Source organism: Pelmatolapia mariae, linkage group LG6 (genome assembly GCF_036321145.2).
Source record: "Pelmatolapia mariae isolate MD_Pm_ZW linkage group LG6, Pm_UMD_F_2, whole genome shotgun sequence".
NCBI lineage: Eukaryota > Metazoa > Chordata > Actinopteri > Cichliformes > Cichlidae > Pelmatolapia > Pelmatolapia mariae.
This window is the reverse complement of record NC_086232.1, coordinates 43,684,339-43,706,393: the sequence shown is the minus strand read 5'-3', so window position 1 is coordinate 43,706,393 and position 22,055 is coordinate 43,684,339. Positions and strand designations below refer to the sequence as shown.

General features: G+C 47.6%; 1 protein-coding gene across 2 annotated transcripts in view; it reads left to right on the top strand.

The window, feature by feature from the left end:
- The first annotated feature begins 7,148 nt into the window (after positions 1-7,148).
- glra3 (glycine receptor, alpha 3) overlaps positions 7,149-22,055 on the top strand; it is a 48,503-nt gene continuing 33,596 nt past the window's right edge. The window contains exon 1 of one of the 2 annotated variants that reach the window (XM_063477096.1): positions 7,149-7,410. In XM_063477096.1, coding sequence (XP_063333166.1) covers positions 7,346-7,410 — 65 coding nt within the window. In that variant the 5' untranslated portion in view covers positions 7,149-7,345. The remainder of the gene's footprint in view (positions 7,411-22,055) is intronic. The other variant, XM_063477097.1, reaches the window with a different exon arrangement.

The window sequence follows — 22,055 nt, the reverse complement described above, 5'->3', positions numbered from 1 at the left end:
CAGGAGACAGACACTATCTCTACTTTTAAGATTCAAACTTTCCTTTTTGCTAAAGCATATAGTTAGGGCTGGACCAGGTGACCCTGAATCCTCCCTTAGTTATGCTGGAATAGACATAGGCTGCCGGGGGATTCCCATGATGCACTGGGTGTTTCTTCTTCACTCACTATGTGTTAACAGACCTCTCTGCATTGAATCATGCCTGTTATTAATCTCTGTCTCTCTTCCACAGCATGTCTTTATCCTGTCCTCCTTCTCTCACCCCAACCAATCACAGCAGATGGCCCCGCCCCTCCCTGAGCCTGGTTCTGCTGGAGGTTTCTTCCTGTTAAAAGGGAGTTTTTCCTTCCCACTGTCGCCAAAGTGCTTGCTCATAGGGGGTCATATGATTGTTGGGTTTTTCTCTGTATGTATTATTGTAGGGTCTACCTTACAATATAAAGCTCCTTGAGGCGACTGTTGTTGTGATTTGGCGCTGTGTAAATAAAGTTGAATTGAATTATCTTACATTTTCAAACAGAATATCAGTGTTTTAAACTGAGTTCAGAGATAAACATCTGCAGAATTAACAATCAGGATAACACTGGGAAATGTTTTTCTGCAAAATAAGTACTTTTACTTTTGAGCATTTATTAAAGGATGGCTTTAAATATATAAAATACAATTCTTTAGCCAGGAAGGAGTCCAGACAGGTAAAGATGCCCATGCATGCAACAAGATATACAAAGGCTGCCAGCATGCGTAGAAGAAGAAAACAGAGGCAGCTCAAAGTCATGAAATTGTGTTTTCATCTTGTCCAGTTAGTTCTGGAGAAAGATTCTTTCTGGGGCGTGGGGAATCATCTTTGCTGACTTTGTAAGAAACCATATTTTAAATTGTTTTTTGAATTAATATATTTGTTAGAGATAATTCTTAGCAACTGAAATCCAAACGGCAGAATTGAGTGACAGATGCAAAATCATCCAGTACAAATGAATATCTGGTGTCTTTGTCTTTACATCTTCCACTGCCTCAGATCTATCTCAGAGCTCCTGGTGCTGCTAACCAGCAGTGAGACCACAGTTACTGTGGGTCATGTGCTCTGTGACCCAGAGAGGCTCTTTGCTCATTACCCATAAATCACAGTCCTGCGTTCCTTCTTAGTGAATCCTTTTCTCCACACAGGATGATTTCCACAGTAAAAATATACAGTTCTAGGACATTCAGGGTAATTTTACTGTGCAGCACACTGACCCCTTTATAATAAATATATCCTGCTTAGCTGCAAAAGTGGATTATCATATACAGAAAGCACATCTGTGAAAGAGTCCTCTTTCTAAGCAGCTCACTGTGGTTAATTCTTCTTGCCACCCGGGAGCAGCCTGATCAGGCCGGGCCTTAATTCTGTGAGACAGGTCAGCATGGACGGAGCAGTCGCTTAAATCACCGTCACAGTTAGACAAATCAAAGAGGATAACACGGCTCAAAGATACCAGGAGACACGCTCTTACTTCTTTGCTTTTAAAAGATGCAGTGAAGAATGTATCTTATTATCAGTTAATGTCAGAATCAAAATACTTTATTAATCCCAGAGGAAATTATGTGATCGCTGCAGGACAGTAAGAACAGTAACGACCAAATTAAAGCATCAATTAAACAATACAATACGTTACAAAATATATAAATATCCCAGTAATTACACAAAACTGGACACACAATGTTGAAGATACACATATTCTGGTCTCTCCGTCAGGTGATCCACCTGCATCGCTGTCAGCTTATCACCCAGCAGGGTCGGCCTGATGGTGCTGAATGCACACACGGTCGAGCAGGGTCTTCGTGACGTGGGGAGTCAGTGCCACAGGCCTGTAATCCTGGGGGCCGCTGGGACGTGGCGTCTTTGGTACAGGAACGAGGTGTGACATCCTCCACAGCACTGGGACCCTCTGTTTGGACTCTCACAGGAGGCGACGGTGCCATGTGGAGAGGGAGAGAGTGGAGTGGCTGTGGACTGAAGGCTGACTACAGGTAAGGCTGTAGGAGGGGTGAGCATTACCTGCAGAAACTCGTCAGCTCTGTCCTCACCGCCCCCAGCTCCTCTGCTGCTGGTTGGCATGAATCCAGTGATGGTGTTCATGCCACTCCACTCCTCTCTCATGCTACTCTGCTGAAGTTTCCACTCCAGCTTTCTCCTGTAACTGTCCTTAGCCTCCCTGATCTTGCCCCTCAGTAACCCCTGAACCATTCTCACCTCCTCTCTGTGGCCCGCTCTGAAAGCCCTCTTCTTGTCATTGAGGAGAGCTTCAATGTTCTTGGTCACCCACTGCTTGTTATTTGGGTAACAATGGACAGTCCAAGCTGGGACAATGGAGCAGAAGGTTATGTAGTCAGTGAGCCCATTGATGTCCTCACTGTGGGGCCCACAGAGTGCCTGACAATAAAAGCATACTTACACAGCAGGAGTGGATTGAAGAGATGAGTTTGTCTCCCTTTTCCATAAGTATCGACTCGCCACGACTAAACTTGATTCGACTGGTTTTCCATTAAAATCGAGTACCACCTAATGGTACTCGTCGTTATGGCAACAGGGCTGAGCGTCCCGTGATGTAATTATGCGACACAAAGGTGGACGTGGAGGCGATGATGCACCTGCTGCTATGTCTGTGGCTTTTCGTGAGATTTGGGGACCACGGCATTCCCAGGGGTCCCATTCTCGTTCCCGGGTTTCAAAAATGGCAGTTTTGGTTTTCATGAATGAGATGCTCTAACGACTCATCAAGTGGTGCCACTACAGCCAATCGGTGGCCTTCAGTCTGTTGACGTCACATTTTGGGATCCCCTCGGCTCACTTGGAACCCCGAGCAGGTAGTGAAACAGCACCTGGTACGATGAGCTAATGGAAAATGACTCCAGTAGTCATGGTTGATTTGTGTTTAGCCACAAAAAAATAATCCTGCTTTGTGGTCGAACGTTTGGTGGATGCAGACGACAGAAGAGCTTTTGTTTCATATTAACAACCTTTTAAGCAAAAGCCTCAGGAGTACGGCAGATCCAGCTCTGTAAATTAATAATAGTATTGTTCTAATTTAGGAAAATGCTTTTTGACAGGTTTGGGAAATGGAAGCCCTCCGGCTACGACCGGTCGGTCTCCTTCTATTTGCTCTGAGGCAAAAAGATGAAGTGACGTCTGTGATGTCTTCAGAGGCAGATTAAGGTTAGTCAGAATCGCCTGCAGTGGCTCCACCTGCTTTGATGCACTCAGAGGCTGTTTGTCTTTCCAGACTACAGTACATCGTTTATTTATTCGTATGTGTGAGGCAGCTGACATGGTGCAACCGCTCATGATGGCTGTTTATTAATGAGGAGCATTAATAATAAAGAGCTGAGAGCATGTTGGGCTGTGACGGGTGAAGGAGGAGAAACCACGGGGCAGAGGAGTGTGTTTGAGACGGGAGGCGTAACCTTCGATTTGTTCAACGTTTCACTGTCAGATGGGGAATGGCCTCAATGAGGGTCGTCCCTCCCTCAGAGGAAGGTCACCTCTGCGCACGCTGAATGCATGAAGCGCCGGATGTTTGCTGTTTGTCTGTCTAACAGATCGTGACTGCTTTTCACTTCTGGCTGATCTTTCACAGATACGCCCACAGAGGATAGTGATTATCATTCATGTGATACTGTAATTTGGCTCATTGGTGGCACAACAGCGCCCCGATGAACACAGTGAGGATTTAGGAGGATCAGGTGAGCCTCGAGCACAGAATGATTGAAAACCAAAGGATGGCAACATTTCAGGTGTACCTGATTTAAAAAAAAAAGAAAAGAAGAAGAAGAAACAAAGTCCAAAATCCAAATCTGCAGATGTTGATTGCAGAGCCAACTGGTATGAGGACCCGCTGATAGCAGCAGGAGATCCTCCATGCAGATCCTCCTGCACCAAGCAGCATGGTGGTGCTGGACCAGTCATGCGCTTTGCCTTAGATGGAGTTTATCCTCGTCTTTAGGTCACATTCCCAAAGAGGAATGGTTCTTTTGTAGCACTTTATACAACTCGCCTCATTCACACAAGCACTTTTTTTCTATCCAAGTGCTTCGGCTAAGTTTCTTGCCCAAGGATATTTGGCATGCAGACTGGAGTAGATGGGGATTGAACCACCAACCTTCCAACGAGTAGGTGACCTGCTGTACTTCCTGAACCCCTGCGGAGCTGACAGTAGCCGACACCGCCCTTACACCATCAGTGGCTGGTCAGGCTGTTCCTGTATATGGAGCAGGTTTCTGTACATTCACCATTTACACGCCGAGTTCACTGAAAGCTGACAGACTCTTCCCTGCTATTTAATCTGCTGGAAGCATGCAGACTCGAGGACGGCAGAAGACGAGCTGCCCGGCCAGATGTCTTCAGCTCCATCCATAAAACCCACTCATGATGTCACTCTGCAGGTGAACTCTGGACAGTCGGGGACTCTAGCTCTTGTTTATCACCACCAGTGGGTCGCTCTGACCAGCAGTGATCTCACAGCTCCGTCACGCTGTGTGCTGTTTGTGCTCCATTAGGCTCACAGCACAGTGAGGCCTTAAAAAATATATGACAAAATATAAAATAACATTCAACTTGTGTAGATACTCAAGCTTTATATGGTGATCAGCGATGAACTGAAACATGACTCAGATGGAAAACTGGTACAAAAATGTGTTTTTTGGAAGGTGCAAGAAAGAACACGTGCTTCTACGTATATGTTTCTATGTATGTGTGCAAATATGTAAACAAAACAAATATATGCAGCACATTGTAAAAACAGATTTATGAAAACATAAACAGGAAGTAACAGTGTGGGCTGAGTTTAAATAACAGTGTGCTTCTTCCTGCTTCTCTTGTTAATATATTTAATATTTATTATTATTATTATTAGTGTAGTTGTGTTTTGTGTGTAGATGTGAAATCATATTCAGCTCTGGTCGTAAAGAAAGGCTGTGAAGAAAATCAAGTAAGATTTTTGTATTTACACCTGAAAACAAAAAGATTTGACATCTTTTATTGGACATATGCTGGAAACAGAGCTGTGTGTGTGTGTGTGTGTGTGTGTGTGTGTGTGTGTGTGTGTGTGTGTGTGTGTGTGTGTGTGTGTGTGTTTGTTGGACCTGAGGCTCGGTGTTTTCATTCTTGTTTCTCTTCAGGTGAGATCACATGATCGTTGGAGAGTCCGGTCTTCCACAGGCTGTAATCTGCTGCACGGACTCGCTGCTGCGCTGCGCATCCTTCGGGATGTTTACTATGAGAAAGGGGGAGGTGGGGGTGGAGGGGGCTGAGGAGGTCTGAGGGGGCCGGCGGCTCCAGCCACAATGATTTGACTTTTATTGGGCTCCTGGCGACGCTATAAAAAGTTCTTGGTGATGTAAAGGATGTGTCTGACAGGCTGCAGTCATCCATGATAGATGTGGTGAAAGTGGAGTGGGATCAGTCCAGGTACTGACATGACATGTGAGCTTTGAGTGTCCGTGTTTCTGACTGTGACTCTGCTGTGCGAAAGGAGGATCTTTTACAAACTCCTTGAGTTTCTCAAACTGAATGAAGTGAAAGCACGAGCTGGAGTCAGTCATCATGGCTGCTGAGTTCTTTGGAAGTAGAAGAAGCGTAGCACACGCACTGAAAGCCGAAGCCTCAACCCTGAAATCATCATAATGACCAGCAGGGGGCGACGTGCTGGATCGTAAGCCCGTGTTACTGCTCTGTTAACACCTTTCTGGTGGGTTTATGTTCTCAAGCTAATTTCATTCTGAATAAAACATGTTTGATTTGGAAATTCAGTTTCATTCGTGCCCAAATGGAGAATTAAGGCTCACCTGTGAGCATGAAGAGGCCTCTGACCCCTCGAAGGTAAAGCGTGCTGTGGTGCTGCAGACGCTGAGAGAGCCGGGGGCATGGACCATGTGATGAAGGGGCAGGTGAAAGGAGTGCGTTAAAAGTGTCACCGCGCTGATGTCTCATTCATACACATTAGTGTGAACATGATGATGAGTGCCTGAAAGATGTTCTCGCTTTCAGCACCTTCATCATCCCATCAGTGTCACATGTGCACGTGCAGCGCAGAGCGAGGAGTCAGCCACGTTCTGGGTCGTTCAGTCAGCTCAGGAAATGAATGGAGGCAGCAGGAGGAGGAGGAGGAGTGAAGGTTCAGTACATCTGTTCCCACCCACTCCTCAGGTAACCTGAGTGTTACCAGTGTTCAGCATCCAGGATAAAAACATTCCCAACAACATCCCAAGAAGTCTGCCACACCTAAAGCACACCTGTAGATTCATCCACCCAGGCCCTGCTACAAGCGTGACATCACCTGAACCTCTGATGACCTCACAAGGAAAACAAAATAGCTTTAATACCTCCACATGTTAAAATCATGTTTATTATTCCTGCAGCTGAAACTCCACACGTGAAGTCATAACTGAGGGATTATCACCATGGCCTCCATCCAGCGCCCGGGAGCGCCGTCCTCCACACGGGAGCGCCGTCCTCCACACAGCCGCCAATCACAGACACATGTGGTTCTCCAAACTCCTGCTCAGCAGAGCAGAAAGACGATGAACCAGAGACAGATGGAGCCAGGAGAGGAGGAGGAGGGCAGCAGGGAGAGGGGGAAGAGGAGAAGGAGCAGGGCAGAAGGAAGAGAAGAGGAGGAGGGCTGGAGGAAGAGGAGCAGGAGCAGGGCAGGAGGGGAGAAGGAGAGGAGGAGGAAGAGGACAAGAGGGCAGGAGGGGCAGGAGCAGGAGGGGAGGAGAGGGAGAGGAGGAGAGGAAGAGGAGGGGAGGAGCAGGGCAGGAGGAAGAGGAGGGCAGGAGGAGCAGGAGGGGAGGAGAGGAGAGGAGGAGAGGAAGAGGAGGGGAGGAGCAGGGCAGGAGGAAGAGGAGGGCAGGAGGAGCAGGAGGGGAGGAGAGGAGGAGGAGGAAGAGGAGAAGAAGAGCAGATGAGGAGGAGCAGGGCAGGAGGAAGAGGAGGGCAGGAGGAGCAGGGGGAGGGGCGTAGACACATACAGGCGGAGATGAGAGCGGTAAAGACGCCACTCTGGCTGCAGCTCGCGGGCTCCTGGTGTCAGACACGATTGGTCGAGCTGCCTGCCACTCACGTAATCCGGAGCGGGGGCGGGGCTTGGTGCCCCGTGCCTCGCGAGGGCACAGAACGAGCCCAGAGCAGGTCTGCACAGCTGCGCGCGCTGTCCGCGGTGATGGGACCCAGCGGAGCGCGCTCCGTTTCTCCGGCATGTGCGTGAGCTTTCCCCCGCGTGCCGTGTGAGCACAGTTGGAGCGCGAGCGCTGTTCGCGGTGCTGAAAGCATCCAGAGGCGCGAGGACAGCAGCGCGAGGCTCTGACCGGCATGAGGAGGAGGACGCTGTCCGCGGCGGGCTGCCTGCTCGCGTGGAGGGTAGTGCTGCTGCTCAGGTACGACCCCCCCAACCCCCCCTTACCTGTGTGAGGCACGCTGAGGACTTCCTGTTGGAGTCACAGGTGCTTCAGGATGGAGCTGAACTTCAAACTGTGTTTGAGATGTTCATGTGTGAGAAACGTGGCTGCATTTATTTTAATGTTTTTATTTCATTTCATTTCATATTTATTTAGTTTTATTTTTATCGCTGATGTTTTCTGTGCGAAGTCGTAACTGGGATCAGGGTTACCAGTGACTGCGTGGGCAGAATGACCCTCGCCTCCGCTCGCGCCCATGTGTCACGTGACAGCTGACTGATTGAGGAGCCTGGAGTGGCTGAGCACGTGCGCGTGATGATGCTTGTGCTGAAGCAGCTGTTAGTCCAGTAATGTGTCACAGAGAGAGTGCTGCACTTAAACAGCTTTAATCACCTGCACAGGTAAAGTCGTTAGTTATTAGTAGTAACCCGATCCTGTTGTGGGTCTGCTGTGGAGGCAGCAGTCTAAGCTGCTCCCTCTCTGAGACGCTCCTCACTCAGGAGGCACCAGGACGCCTCAGCTCCTCTCTGAGCCCTGACGACGCTCCGAGAGTGAAAACGTGTCGCTCGTATCAGATTTCATTGATGTGGTCAGTCAGCAGAGCTGGTGGTGATAAGTGGGGGCAGACCAGCAGGTCCAGCTGTTAGTCCCACTCTGCGTCCTCCCCTCGTTCATGAACCCCAAACACTTGAACTCCTCATCTTAGAGCAGCGGCCTCAGACTGGGAGGTGCTGATCCTCATCGCAGCTGCTTCACACGCAGAGCTGCAAACTGTGATCAAGCCAACAGAACCACGTCAAAAAGCAGACGTGGCGCCCTGACTACGCCCCTACACTGCCCCTAAAATTCTGTCCAGAAAATCTCACAGCTACTGTTTTAATCTGCAAGGGAGCGAGGGCAGGCTGCTCAAGGCTGACGCGTGTCTGTATCTATACGGTCTGTATGATGGCCTCTTTACCGTCCTGTGGTGTGAACATGTGCTCATTGCTGGCTGAGTCCACGATCATGTGATCACATCTCTGAGTCACACATGCAGGGATCAGAGCGTGCACTCGAGGGACAGCCGTGGGACAAATGACTCCTTTTATAGGACGAGGTTTGAGTCTGCTTTACAGTTTGTTCACTTCCTGTTTGGATAATTAGGCACAGTGATCAATAGCACCAAACAGTAATGTGACTGATCGTGACCCGGCAGAACTCTGAGGGGCAGAGTCTCACCAACTGGGTCAGTCCTTCAGCTCCGGCGTGACTCATTAAACTCTCTCATCATTCAGTCCCAGTTAGTTTCCAGCCAATCCGCTGACAGCACGCGCTCACAGGCCATCCTCGCTCTGCAGGAAGCGCTCCTGAATGAAACGTCGCTCACACAGAGAGCGAGGTCTGTCCGAGGGAAACAAAGTCAGAGGAGGTTTCAGAAGCTTGAGCCGTCAGTGCTCTGATGGCTTCCTGTCAGCCAGCCTCCGGTCAGCGACGTCTGTCGAGAAGCAGAAACATCCTGATCGCCGGCAGCCTCGATGATTGAGCTCAGGGAACGAGCTCACGTTCAGCTTTCAGCGTGGCTGCACATGAGGAGCTCAGAGTTTATTTGCCTTTTCACTTATTTAAAGACCGAAGTACTGGTCCTGGATCAGTGTCCAGGTTTGCTGTAGGCCGGCACGTAACCCTCACATATTTATGACTTTGAGTCTTCAATGGTGATTCTTCATTTTTATTGATTTCTTGTAAGTTTACACCGTTAATCTCAGCTCATTATCCCCTTCCTCCATCTCTCTCTCTCGATGTAAGGAGTCACGCTGTTGTTTAAACCTGCTGAGCCTGAAGATCGGCGAGTTTCTGAAGTGTCACATGATCACGGTGCAGACCGGAACAACCCTCAGACAGGAAATAAAATATTCACATTCAGTTTATTCTGACTGAAATCGAGTAAATGCAGACTGAAGGTTAGAGCCACATTTAAGGTGTCAAGAGTCGCACCAACATGTTAAAACCATTCCACCTTAAAAGTGGGTAAAAGCTGGCACGGTGCCTCCTTACAGCCTCTTTTCCTTTGGTCGTGTTATTTAAATTACCCTGTTTATACAAACTCAGTGTTTCCTGTGGTTGTTTCAGATTAAAAGCTTCTCTGTGTTTCACATATTTTTCTTAATAAGGCTTTTATTGTGAAACATTTAAAGAGACGTGTCAAAAACTCAAAGCACTTTTAACTTGAAGAAATATCAGAATACCGGGGCTGATGAGCGGGGCAGTGGTTACAGAAAGAGGAAGAAGAGGATGTTGAAGCTTTAATCTTCAGTCTAAGATTGAATCATGCGGTCGGTTAGCCTGTACCGGACTGATGTGTGCAAACTGGGCCTGAGGTCACACAGCTTTGGGAATGAGCCACGCCTCAGCTGTGGCTGATGCTTTGACGCTCTCCGCTCGTTCAGCAGCTCGTAGAGCCTCCTGTAGCAGCAATAACCTAAAGTAACGGTTTTATTCTCCATCTCTCACATGGACACAGATTTTCACCCACGCGTCTTCACAGCATTGCTTCAGTTCACTGAGGTTGATGCACGGCTGTCTGAGGGTCACACACTGAGGTCTGGACTGGACCGTCGCAGCAGCTCGATCCTCTGTGATCCTTTATGGACAAACATCTGCAAACATCAGCCGTGCTGCCGTGTTCTTCCCAGAGAGAAGAGGCTTTCTCCTGCAGCCCTTCCAAACCAGCTTTAACTTTAACCTTTAGCGTGCTAACTGAGGCCTGTAGAGTCTGAGCTGGAGCTCTTTGGCATGATTGCAGCATGGTGTGAACACATTAGAATGATGCAGAGCTGCAAACTGCCAAAGCTTCTGCTTTTAAAGCTTTGCTCACTGTTGTGCCTGGCTGGTCCTCACCCTCCCTATGGAAGCTGTGAGGATGGGCTGCTGTTTCACATGACTGGATAATGGATATAATGGATATCACATGACTGATATTGGTGTAAGTGTAGCTCCTGGTTCTGGTGGATCCTGTGGATTTACAGTGGATCTGCCTTCCGCGATGTGAAACTTGAGGCTCGTGAGATTTTGTCTTTGAAACCACAAATAGTTCCTGTAAAGTCAGGCTGAGGCCGACTGATACTAAAGCGATTTCCTGTTCTGTCACGTCGACTCTTCCTCCTCCCGAAGCCTCACATCCTTTATTAATGAGCCAACTTTTAGATGGAGATACTCTTCTCTGCATTTTTTATTATCAGCTCTGGAATGAAAACAATGGCGGTTTCCCAAAAGTTTGTGCGAGCTGTGCATAAAAGGCTGAACACAGGAGATCAAAGCTGCGGTAAATCTTCTTACAGGGTCACGGATGGATTCAGAGACAAAGTTTAACAGGCTTACGGTCTGTCATTCAAGAGCGCTGGATGGGCCGTCGCTCCTGCTTAATACCCAAAGGTCTGCTTTGTCTTTTTCCCTCCCTGCCTAATATCGCACAACAGAGGCTGAAATATTAGAGCAGGTTTTTCTACCTTCGCCATCTCTGTGGGCGACCAAGGGGAACACTTTACACTGACATGTCCACTACTGTAAAAGCTGTTTCAGGGAATTGAGTAGCATTTTCCTTAATTTCCATAAATTTCCTGCATAATGCAGTAAACATGTAGACTCCAGCAGACTCTTTAATCTTTCAGTACTCGCTGCTGTCTCCGTGCTCCGTTACAAGCCTCCGTGCTTTGCTTTGGTCACGATGACTTTTTCTGCACTCCGAGTGTTTCATGCAAATACTGGAAAAGAAACGTCCATCTTTTCCACGAGACGCACAGAGATCTGATAACTTTGCATGGATGGATGAAAAGGACGGAGGTCAGGGTGGCCTGAACACTAATACAAACACAGGAAGTCATCATGTAATTTCAGTCCAGCTGTCGGGAAGAATAACATTAAAACAGCTGTTCTGTGTTATTTTGACAGTGACAGTGTGTCGCTGTTCCTCTGACTCACAGCCTGTATATAAACACGGATGACGTGTCACTGCTTTACATTAGCGAGGCCTAAATATGATGGAAATGGGCCCTGTCATCTCGCACCGGGGCAGTCGAGCTTATAAAAACCCACAGAGTTAACTAACAAACTGCAGCCACCCAGAACACAGCAGAACGTCCACGTCAGGGCGCCGCTCACATTATTATTAACTGAACTGTAAAAATACTGATGTGAAAGAAATCAAATAAGAAGAAATTATGTTCTGGAACATTTTAGGTGCATGAGGCGTGTTTTTAAACCTTCCCCGACTCCACACCTCTGAACTTCTTCCAGTTTGACCCGTGTAGCTTCAGTTCAGCTTCAGTGTCATTTTGAGTGAAAGGATAAACTCTGCAGGAAGGAGTGGGTTTGATAGTGAGTGAAGATCGTGTTGGTGTCACCAAAAACCCCAGAAACTGTCAGGTGAGTGGATGCACAGAGTCAGGTGCCCCCCAGCTTCAAACCCCCTCAGTGACTCCGTCCTCAAGAAGCCGGCTGGTCTCCAACCCTCCTCTCCTCAGGAAAGAGCCGTGTCCACCCATCCAATGATCTTCTCATTACTGCTGACTCTGGCCACATCCTGGTCCTTCAGCCTTTGACACCGTTCCTCACAACGTCCTTCAACTTGCTCACCACCCACTGTCCTGTTTGGGTTTTGCACCAGAGCCCTGGAGAGGCTCCAGAACTCAACTGCCAGGTTTCCAACATGCACTCAGCCCTGGGGTCACGTCACCCCCACCCTCACAGATCTCCACTGACTTGTGGTCAAGTCACCACATCACATATACGACCCTTCTGCTCGCTTCTAAACCTGTCAGCGACCCGGCCCTCAGCACCTGTCTGACCTGCTGCACCTGTACACACAGTCCTCTGCCATGGGTCTGCTTCCTGTCCCATCCACACAGCCTTCGGTGGGGCGGCCCCCACCCACTGGAACTCCACAACGCCTCATCGCTGGACTCAAAACTCACCTCTTCCACAACACCTTCGGACCTTGTTGTTCATAAATTGTAGTTGGCCCTCTTGAAAGATGCTAAACTAATCTAAATTATGATGATGATGATGACGGTGATGATGATGGTGCTACAGTTCAGCTGAATCGTCTCCTGCAGATGTTACAGTAGAATCAGCGCTGACGTTCAAACACGGGTGACGAGTGAGTTCGTCCGTGTGTGCTCTCGACCTGCTGAGTTTGTGGTGACGGTAACGAGTCTGAATGTTCATTTTGATCCCACTGAAGTCAACAAGCCAATAAAGCAGAATATTTACTGCTGTAATGCATCGCAACGCTTCTTCGTGAGCTTCTCCGTGAGCTTCTCCGTCCAGTTTAAGAAAACGGCCTCAGGGTTCAGATAGAACCTCACTAACGTGTGATCGACTCTTCAGGCAGCTTCTGAAATGCAGAAGTGCTGCAAAGCTGCACGAGGAGAAGACCTTAAAGGGGAGCTTGGCCGAATTTCATGTTTTCATTAGCTGAGCTACAGGACACGATGAATGTCCTGAATGATTCCCAGGTTCCTGCTTCAGATTTCGTCCATCATCACACCCCGTGGAAATGTCAAGTTTATTTACGTTTGTTCTGACTTTATGCTTTTCTCCCTTAAACATGCTTCTTAATATGTACTTTATACTTGCTTCAAAGACTGCTCTAAGTGTACATACAGAAACATGTCATGATGGTTTATGTCAGCCCAAGGAGGATGTCACAGGAAAATAGTCGACACTCCAGAAACCGTTCCCGAGGCTCCACGTCGGGTTATCTCTTGCATTAGCACGGGGGAATTGCAGCAGAGCTACTTCATGAAGTCGGTGTTTATCTCCCATTTCAAAGCTCCTGGGAGTTCATAATTCAACAGTCCAGCTACAAAGATGCAAATATACACAGATACAGAATGAGATCATCTGCGTGTAGATGGCACCAAACACGATGAAACATATTTCACCTGCAGACGTGCTGCAGAAAACGCTGCTCCCAGCTTTTAATGTGTGTTTCCTGTTAATCAGAGAGCAGCTGTCATGATTACATTAATGAAAAACACGAAGGAGCACATCCTCTGCCGAGGCCGGCGCCCTGTACACGCCCCGAGTCTATCTACACCAACAAAGACCTAATGGCTTCCTCCTTTCTTCACCTTTCCACCGAGTTTCCTCAAACATACCCACGTCACATGTCGTCCTTGGTGACCAATCACAGCCTGTTGCTAAATAATTTCCAGTGACATTTCCAGATGCCAGTGGTCGATGTTGGTCTGTTGTGTCAGCGTAGCTTTGTGCCGGTTACTCGCTCACTGATGGTGAATAAACCATTTAAAGACTTATTTTGTGGCTGTGGCTAAAAAACATCACTGCCATCCCATTTTATGATCACTGCAAACGCAGTAAATATTAATACACAGCATCAGGATGCACATTCAGACGTGAAGCACACATTTACATGTCGTCAGTGCATGTCAGAAAGAGGCACAGGCACAGAGATGATGCAGAAGCTCCTTGAAGTTTTAGGATGGCTCCAAAAGCTGCAGTGGCAGCTGAGCGTGTGCAGGAGGGATTGTTTGGTTTTGTGCAGAGAAGCTCGTTTCCTGTGCCCTGCCTTGCTGTTACCCACAGTCTGTGGACGAGCTCAGCTCTCGCCTCATCGCAGCAGACTGCTCAGTGCACATGGGATTATTGGCAATGTCAGAGAATCAATATCAAACAGTTTCAGTGACCTCTGACCTAGCCCACCCCCGCATGCTCACGATGCATTGGGTGAAATTATGGGTTCTCCGAGGATGCTCCTACGCGTGGACTAGAGGAACCGGGGATTGAACCGCTGACCTTCTGATTGGTAGATGACCCGTGGGTCATGACCCAGCTACGAGTGAGTGAAACTGGGGGAATAACCGGAGTCACAACCCACCGGTGGTTACAGGGACCTGAGTGTGGGGTATAACAGTGATGAGTGTGTGTGTCCGTGACCTGCATGACAAATATGAGTGAAACAACACTTGTTACTGCTGAAGGAAGCATGTCGCAGTTAAATAGTGCTGCGGCTGGTTGTGTGTACGTGGTGACGGGGGCGGGCGGCGGGAGGGGGCGGTCTCTACGCTAAGTGAACATTTGGCCGAGGGCAGCAGTCGACCCCGTCCCTGTCACGGCACCGGCTGTCCTCGGCTGTAATGCCAGAAAAGACCCCAGGGGGAGCTGCAGAACGTACGTGTTCATCTAACAGCTAATTAGTATGAACAAGTTCTACAGCGGCAAACGGACCAGAGAGGCTTCAAATTAACACGAGAGACACGAAGAGAGGAGCGTAGGCGGGAACTGTTTTCACCTCGCAGCGGGGTCAAGTGTCTGCAGACGCCTCGGTTCACAATCACGTCAGACCGGCTCTGTGGCTGTGAGGCCCGAGTTACGAGAAGGCCAGACGCAAGCATGCGAAAGAGGAACGCATGCTTCCACGCCGTCTCCCCCAAAACAAACTGAGGCGAGTCACATGACTCGGTAAGCCCCTCCTCCTGGTTTGTCCCATATTTATTGATACACTCGCGACTCACCAAACTAACCGATGTTTTTATAAAAGTTTACCTTTAATGACTTTTATGGAAAATGAAGAATCAAGTGTTTATCAAGAACAGGGGAGATATGACGCCTCAGCCAGATAACGCAGAGCTCAGAGGGTTTACATCACGCTCGGCGGTTATCAGGATGCTTAGTAATGCACCTCTGGAGTGGAGCGCCACACAGTTTAAAATATTAACCAACCAGATGTGGCTTTGCTGGTATTGCTACTAGAAAGAGGCAGCATGGCTGGGAAGTTTGAGGACGGTGTACGATGGCGGCTGTAACACACAAACACGCTCCTCGAGCACTGGCAGGTTCGTGATTATTGGAGGATGAGCTCTAATTTTGCATGAATACTGTAGTGGTGCTTATCAATGTCAGTGCTCAGAGGCCAGCTCTCCTAGAGGAGCCAATCCAGCTGTTCGCGCTGCGGTGGGCGGGTCAGAAATAGCCTGCAGCTGTGGTAAATGACAGGGCGATCAGATACTCAGAATCTGAAGAGCAGTGCTGGCAGAACTGAAGAACCAGCTGACTGTACACAGAAGTGCTAAAAGGACGCCATAATTAAGTCATGTGCAGGTGAAGCAGAAGACAGACCTGCATTCATATTTCAGGCCGAACATCGGCCCAGTTTGTTTGTTCCTCAGCATGAAGGAAGTCATCCGTGCAGGATGGCTGTTGTTCTGCTCGGACGTCGGCTGCGTCTCCGCTGACGTGCAGGAGACACCCACAGAAGTGATTTCTGGTGTTTGTGGGACCTGCCTGACGTCAGCAGCAGATTCACGGCACTAAATCATTTCTAAACCCTCGACTGGTTTCAGCAACATGATAACAAAGAGTCTGACGACCACGCTTCGAGCTCGGGTCGGCTCAGGTCAGAGACGCGGTGAACACATCAGCAGGAAGGCGTGGAGCGCTCAGAGTTTAAAGGGCCGCGAGTTGATCTGAGTCGGTACTCGGAGTGGCGCCTCTGTGAATGCCGCCTGCACTCTTTGTCCTTCTTTTTCAAACCAAAGCACTCTGCCTTCATTTCTTCCGCTCCCTCTGCTCGTCTTTATGTTGGAAGTATCGCTGCTCTGGACACGCTCGTCCTTTCTCTTCCTCTCTGATGGTTCCTGTCGTCTTTGTTGGATGAGTTGGTTTTGTTCGCCGTGCTCAGCGTTAGCGTCGCCGTTTCTCTGACACCTGTTTTTACTTCCTGTCTTTATGCAACCCTCTGGGTGTGAGACCACCCGAAGAGGCAGCGAAGGGAACAAATATAATGTGGAGTGCTGTTAAAAAATAAACTTTATTCACATGCCACCAAATCACAGCAGCAGTGGCCTCAGGGTGCTTTATATGGTAACTTGGAGACTCGACAGTAATACCAAATGGGATGAAGTGAACACAGAAAAGAAAGGCTTGCTGTAGCTGGATGTAGATGTGGGATTGACTCGCGCTTCATGTGGACACCAGAGGAACTGCAGACTGGGATTTTATCAAAACATGATAACATGACTGTGTCACACTCACACTCAGTTAGATTTAAGGTGCTCGCAGCAGATTATTGTCAGGTTCACTGTGTTGGGCACATTTTAAATACGCTTTACGAAAAGTTCTTAAAGCATAGTGGTGTCACTGTATTTTAGCTGACATTATGATGTAATTAAATTTACCTACAAATCCTTACCTGTAGGTTCACTAATATAGTGAGATAACGATCCAACATTTACAGGACAGGAAGTAATAATGATAAAGAAATAATTCTACTGTAAGTAGTTTTAAGTAGCGTGGCCCCGCCCCTCCCTGAGCCTGGTTCTGTTGGAGGTTTCTTCCTGTTAAAAGGGAGTTTTTCCTTCCCACTGTCGCCAAAGTGCTTGCTCATAGGGGGTCATATGATTGTTGGGTTTCTCTGTATGGATTATTGTAGGGTCTACCTTACAATATAAAGCACCTTGAGGCGACTGTTGTTGTGATTTGATGCTGTATAAATAACATTGAATTGAATCAAAGCAAACAGAATTTGCCCATCGTGCAGTATCAAACCACGAAACTGTGGAAGTTATTTAAAATGACTTACAGTATAATTGTTCCTCCTGTCTTGAATTGTTACTGCCTTATTCTCGTGTCCTGGAGCGTTTGTAGGTAAATATAATTACTTTGTCATTTCAATCTAGAATAAATTGAAATGCCCTTTGTGCACCTTTGTGCTGCCAACTCTTAAAATCACGAGTCAGCAGATTTTGAAGTCCTCATTGTTTTTCACAGCCTGCACACCGGGATGACGGATTACTGACAGTTTGTCGTCAACGTTATTTTCCCGTCTCGCTGCAGGTGTCTCTCCTGCCGTGCTGACGGAGACGGGGCGTTACGTAATGGGAGGGATAAGTCGAGGTCTCGCAGGCGCTCGGTGCGGCCAGATGCAAAGGGCCTCTTCTCTCTGTCTCTTTGTGTCGGCTTCACGGAGCCGTGTTGTTGCATAATCAGAGAGCTAGTTATAAATAATTCTGTCAGCGCTTCGAACCGATCCTCACCAGGACGCTTTTTAGCATCGTGGTGGGTGAGAGCGGGTGACGTGTCGTTAGGATGTCCAGATGAGTGCAGATGTTGAATCCTGTGGGGTTTGTGAGAGCTGCTGCTTCCATAAGAAACATCTGCAGCATTTCACCGTATGGTTGTTTACTGGGCAGAAATACAGACAAGGCGTGCACGCTAAGCTCCAACGCTGCCAGGTACAGAAGGATATCTCCAGCAGCTGACCATAATCCGTCAGCTGATTAATGGGCGGGATCAATATGAGCTCAGTGCCTCTGTGACCAGCAGGTGCAGGAAGGTTTACGTCATGTATGCAGGATTTCTTCTTCCCTCAGCTCTCTGCGTGTAAAACTTTGGGTTTTGTGGCACATGGAGGCTGTTGCCATGTGGCTGCAGCCACTCGTGTCTTAGAAAGAGACGCGAGTGTCAGGCTTTCTGAAAAGTTCTCATTTCTGGAAGTGTTCTTGAGGCCATGTATGATCTCCATCACAGAATCCTGTTTGTAAAGCAGTACCGCCTGAAGCCTGAAGGTGGCGTGCTTTCAGTTAGTCCCCGCGCACAGAGACTCCTCCTTTGACGTCATGATGGTCGATGATGGTTTTCACAGTGAAGAACATTATTCTGAAATTGTTCCTTTTTTGCAGATTGGTGAACTCCTGAGAAGCTCCGCCTCTTTTTATACCTGATAACTGTTTATGATTACGGCCAACCTGATAAAATGTCCCTCCAGCTGTTTTATTTTTAGTAACTCTTACTTTTGTTGCTCATATTTTTCTTAAAATTCTGCTTCTTTAATTCCCATTGATGGAATTTTCAAATCATTACATACATCATCATTTTATTTGTACATTTCACACATTCTGCCAACTTTTTCGGGTTGCGGTTAAATGTGCAACCCGTGTCATGATGCATGAGTAACAGGTCAGTATAATCAGCAGGGAGTGTTTCTGATTGGCTGAATCTCCACCAGCTGCAGGACTCGTCGATCAGAGCGACGTCCAGCTCACAGACGAGCTTCAGAGTATAATAGAGTGTGTGTGTGTGCGCGCACACGTGCGTGCGTGTGTGTGTGTGTGCCAGTTATTGAGCAGCTCACTTTAAATGAATGCTGTCTGAATTACAGTAAACATATTCAGCTGCTCCCTGGAGGTTCCTTTTGCGTACTTCCAGATTAAAGGCTCATCCATTATTGATAAGGATCAGCTCTTATGCTGTGCCCGTCTCCATCACTTGTTACTGTCCTGTTGTGTTTCAAAGCAGCAGAAAGCCAGAGGAGGAGGAGGAGGAGAGATGGTGAGAGGAGGAGTTGTGAAGAGAGGCGAGGCGAGCAGAACCAAAGATTGGGAGAGGTATCGCTACAGCAACCTAAGCAGCTTAACGTCTGATTGAAGATGCTGCAAGCCGACAGCTGAGCGTGTCACTGTTAGCGGTACCGTCCAAAGAAAGACGCCGGGTCACACGATGATTCTGCAGCGCCTGTGGGCACGTGCACAGTTTTGGGTTTAATGCACCTCTGTCTCTGTAAAAACAGGACCATCCTGTGACAGTGTTTGGGTGCTCTCCCATCTTTAGCCTGCGTGGCTTCAATCCACAGCTGAATGTTGGAAGGCTGGCGTGCAGACAAGGAACCGAGAAATGTAATAAGTTACCACCGTCAGACGGCCCCTGATGGACCTGAGACACACACACACCCTACATGATGTTTTTCATCTCTGTTCAGACTGAAGCCTCAGCTTTGGTGTGTTGGTTTTATTTGCAGCTGGAGGCATCACACCTGGCTGACAGGTATGATGCCACACAGATACCTGCTGGTCACTAACATCCTTTAACATCCTAGAATTTAATGGTGCGCCAAACTGTAGCTCTGCCTTAGACGGCGTGTTGGTGCAGTTGTGCTGTTAACATGGGCGTCTATGGGCCTGACTCCCTGCTGCCTCTGGTGGACATCAGAGGAACTGCAGGTGCTTCAGCTTGGCTTCATGTTGCAGCTGTTTGGTATAAATTCAGTGAACGCTACCTGAATGCTGACATGTGGTGCTTTAATGTCGCATGAACTATTATAGAAGTTATTAAAGAAGCTATTCCTGCAAACAGCTATGATACGGTCGGCCTCAGTTTGTGATTTACGTGACCTGACTGAACAGTGAGAGGAGGCTGCTGACCTGCTGCTGCGTGCAGTTGAACTCTGCTGTTTTCTTTTTGTGTCTGAGGTCTAAATGTTGCTCTCGTCTCCCTCAGCTCATTTCAAATGAATGAGTTGCAAACTGTTTGTCCTCATGTCTTTGCTGTCGCTGCTGCTGCGAGAGCATTTTTATTGGAGGAGCTGAAAGCGCGATCGAACCCACGGTAAACAACCACGTTGTGTCTCTGAGACTGTGGAAGCTTCGTCCCCGCTGGGCTAAATGGAAGCTAATCCAAATGCCACGGTGAAGGTTGATGATCCTGAAACTACACTTGGATGTAGCTGTGTGTGTGTGTGTGTGTGTGTGTGTGTGTGTGTGTGTGTGTGTGTGTGTGTGTGTGTGTGTGTGTGTTAGACAGTATGACCCATGTTGTGTGCAGAGTTATTTTTGGATATGTTCCCTCTTGTCCCAACTGACAAACACACACATGCACAGGAGCAGTTTCAGGATCATCAGGCTTTACCTTGGCATTTAGAAGCTACTACCCATTCGCCCCACGCACACAGACACACACAGACACACACAGACACACACAGACACACACGCACACAGACACACACAGACACACCCACAGATCTGTATAGTTAGTGTTAATTTAATGCTAGCGGTGATGATTGTAATTAACTGTGATTAACATGACGATATCCTGTGACATTAATGGGTCTGCAGCACACGTATACATCACTTACAGGAGAGGACAGCTCATCAGCCAACACACATCACACGCAGTGTTAGAGGAGTGCACTGAGCAGCTTTGCTCTAAGTGTGCACATGCATAATAAATACATAATAAACTCAGTAATTCAGTGAATTGTTGACTTTATTCTATCACTTTGAAATTGTAATATAATTGTTGGACACTCTGTTGCTACAGTAACCTCACAGCAGCCATGTTATTGGTCACATGATGCCATTAAAAACGCTCCAACAGCACAAACACATCCAGAGGTCCAGTAGAGGTGAAGCTAGCAGCTACAGCTACCTGTGTCACCATCCACCTGTCAGTCAAAGAGGCCACACCCCTAATAATCCAGACTTTAAGCCTTAATACGATTTAAACAGGTGAGTTATATAAATACATGCCCGGATGTTCTGAAGCTATAGATCAAGAATTTTACAGTTCACTAAAACTAGATGTGAATAAAACTTTTAGCTACATTTTACTTAAAAACTAGACTAATAATTGTTAGCTTTAGGCCAGTAAGGTGAAGACCCTACAATAATAGATACAGAGAAAAACCCAACAATCATATGACCCCCTATGAGCAAGAGCTTTGGCGACAGTGGGAAGGAAAAACTCCTTTTTAACAGGAAGAAACCTCCGACAGAACCAGGCTCAGGGAGGGGCGGGGCCACGCTACTTAAAACTACTTACAGTAGAATTATTTCTTTATCATTATTACTTCCTGTCCTGTAAATGTTGGATCGTTTCAGGGTCACCTGGTCCAGCCCTAACTATATGCTTTAGCAAAAAGGAAAGTTTGAAGCCTAATCTTAAAAGTAGAGATAGTGTCTGTCTCCTGAATCCAAACTGGAAGCTGGTTCCACAGAAGAGGGGCCTGAAAACTGAAGGCTCTGCCTCCCATTCTACTTTTAAATACTCTAGGAACAACAAGTAAGCCTGCAGTGTGAGAGCGAAGTGCTCTAATAGGGTGATATGGTACTACAAGGTCATTAAGATAAGATGGGGCCTGATTATTTAAGATCAATCAGACATAAAGCTAACTACAGCTGTTCTGGGGTTGCACAGTTTTGCCTTTAGTTTTTCTTCATGTGGTAAAAATTGCTGTCACAGCTTCGCCGATGATGATTTTATGGACCTGATGTTTGTTTTTTGTTGTGATAAGTCCGAAAAACAATAATACTTAAAAAGACTAAAACTGAAAGTAACCAAACTAAACTGAGTTAAAAACAAAGACCAGGTCAAAGCTGTAGTTAGTCTGCTCCTGTATCAGGCTGTGAACATGTTAACTCTGGGCTCGCCTGATTGGTTTATTCCCACAAACACATCTGGACCAGCTGCTGTGTCATCACTGCAGACTCGTCTGTGTCTGTGACGTTTGAGTGGTCAGATCCTTTCGTACACGCTCTTCAGACGCTCACAGCGCTCCACAGCTTGTGGTTTCCACCATTTCCTGCAAAGGTCAGAGAACAAATGTCAGCTTTTATGTGAAAGCTGATCAGAAGTGACGCGGTCAGCGACTCCCACAGTTCAGCTGAGTGTCGCTGCACTGAATTATGACTGAACTTTATTGTGGAGGGAGCTTATTGGAGGCGTCGTCCTCGGCGTGTTTGAATCTGCTGTCCAATACTCATCGAGTGTCAATAAGTGGAGTCAGATTTATAACGTAAGCGTTTAATGTTGGCAGAGAAGTAAAGTCATCGTGCTGTGACGATGCCGTGACC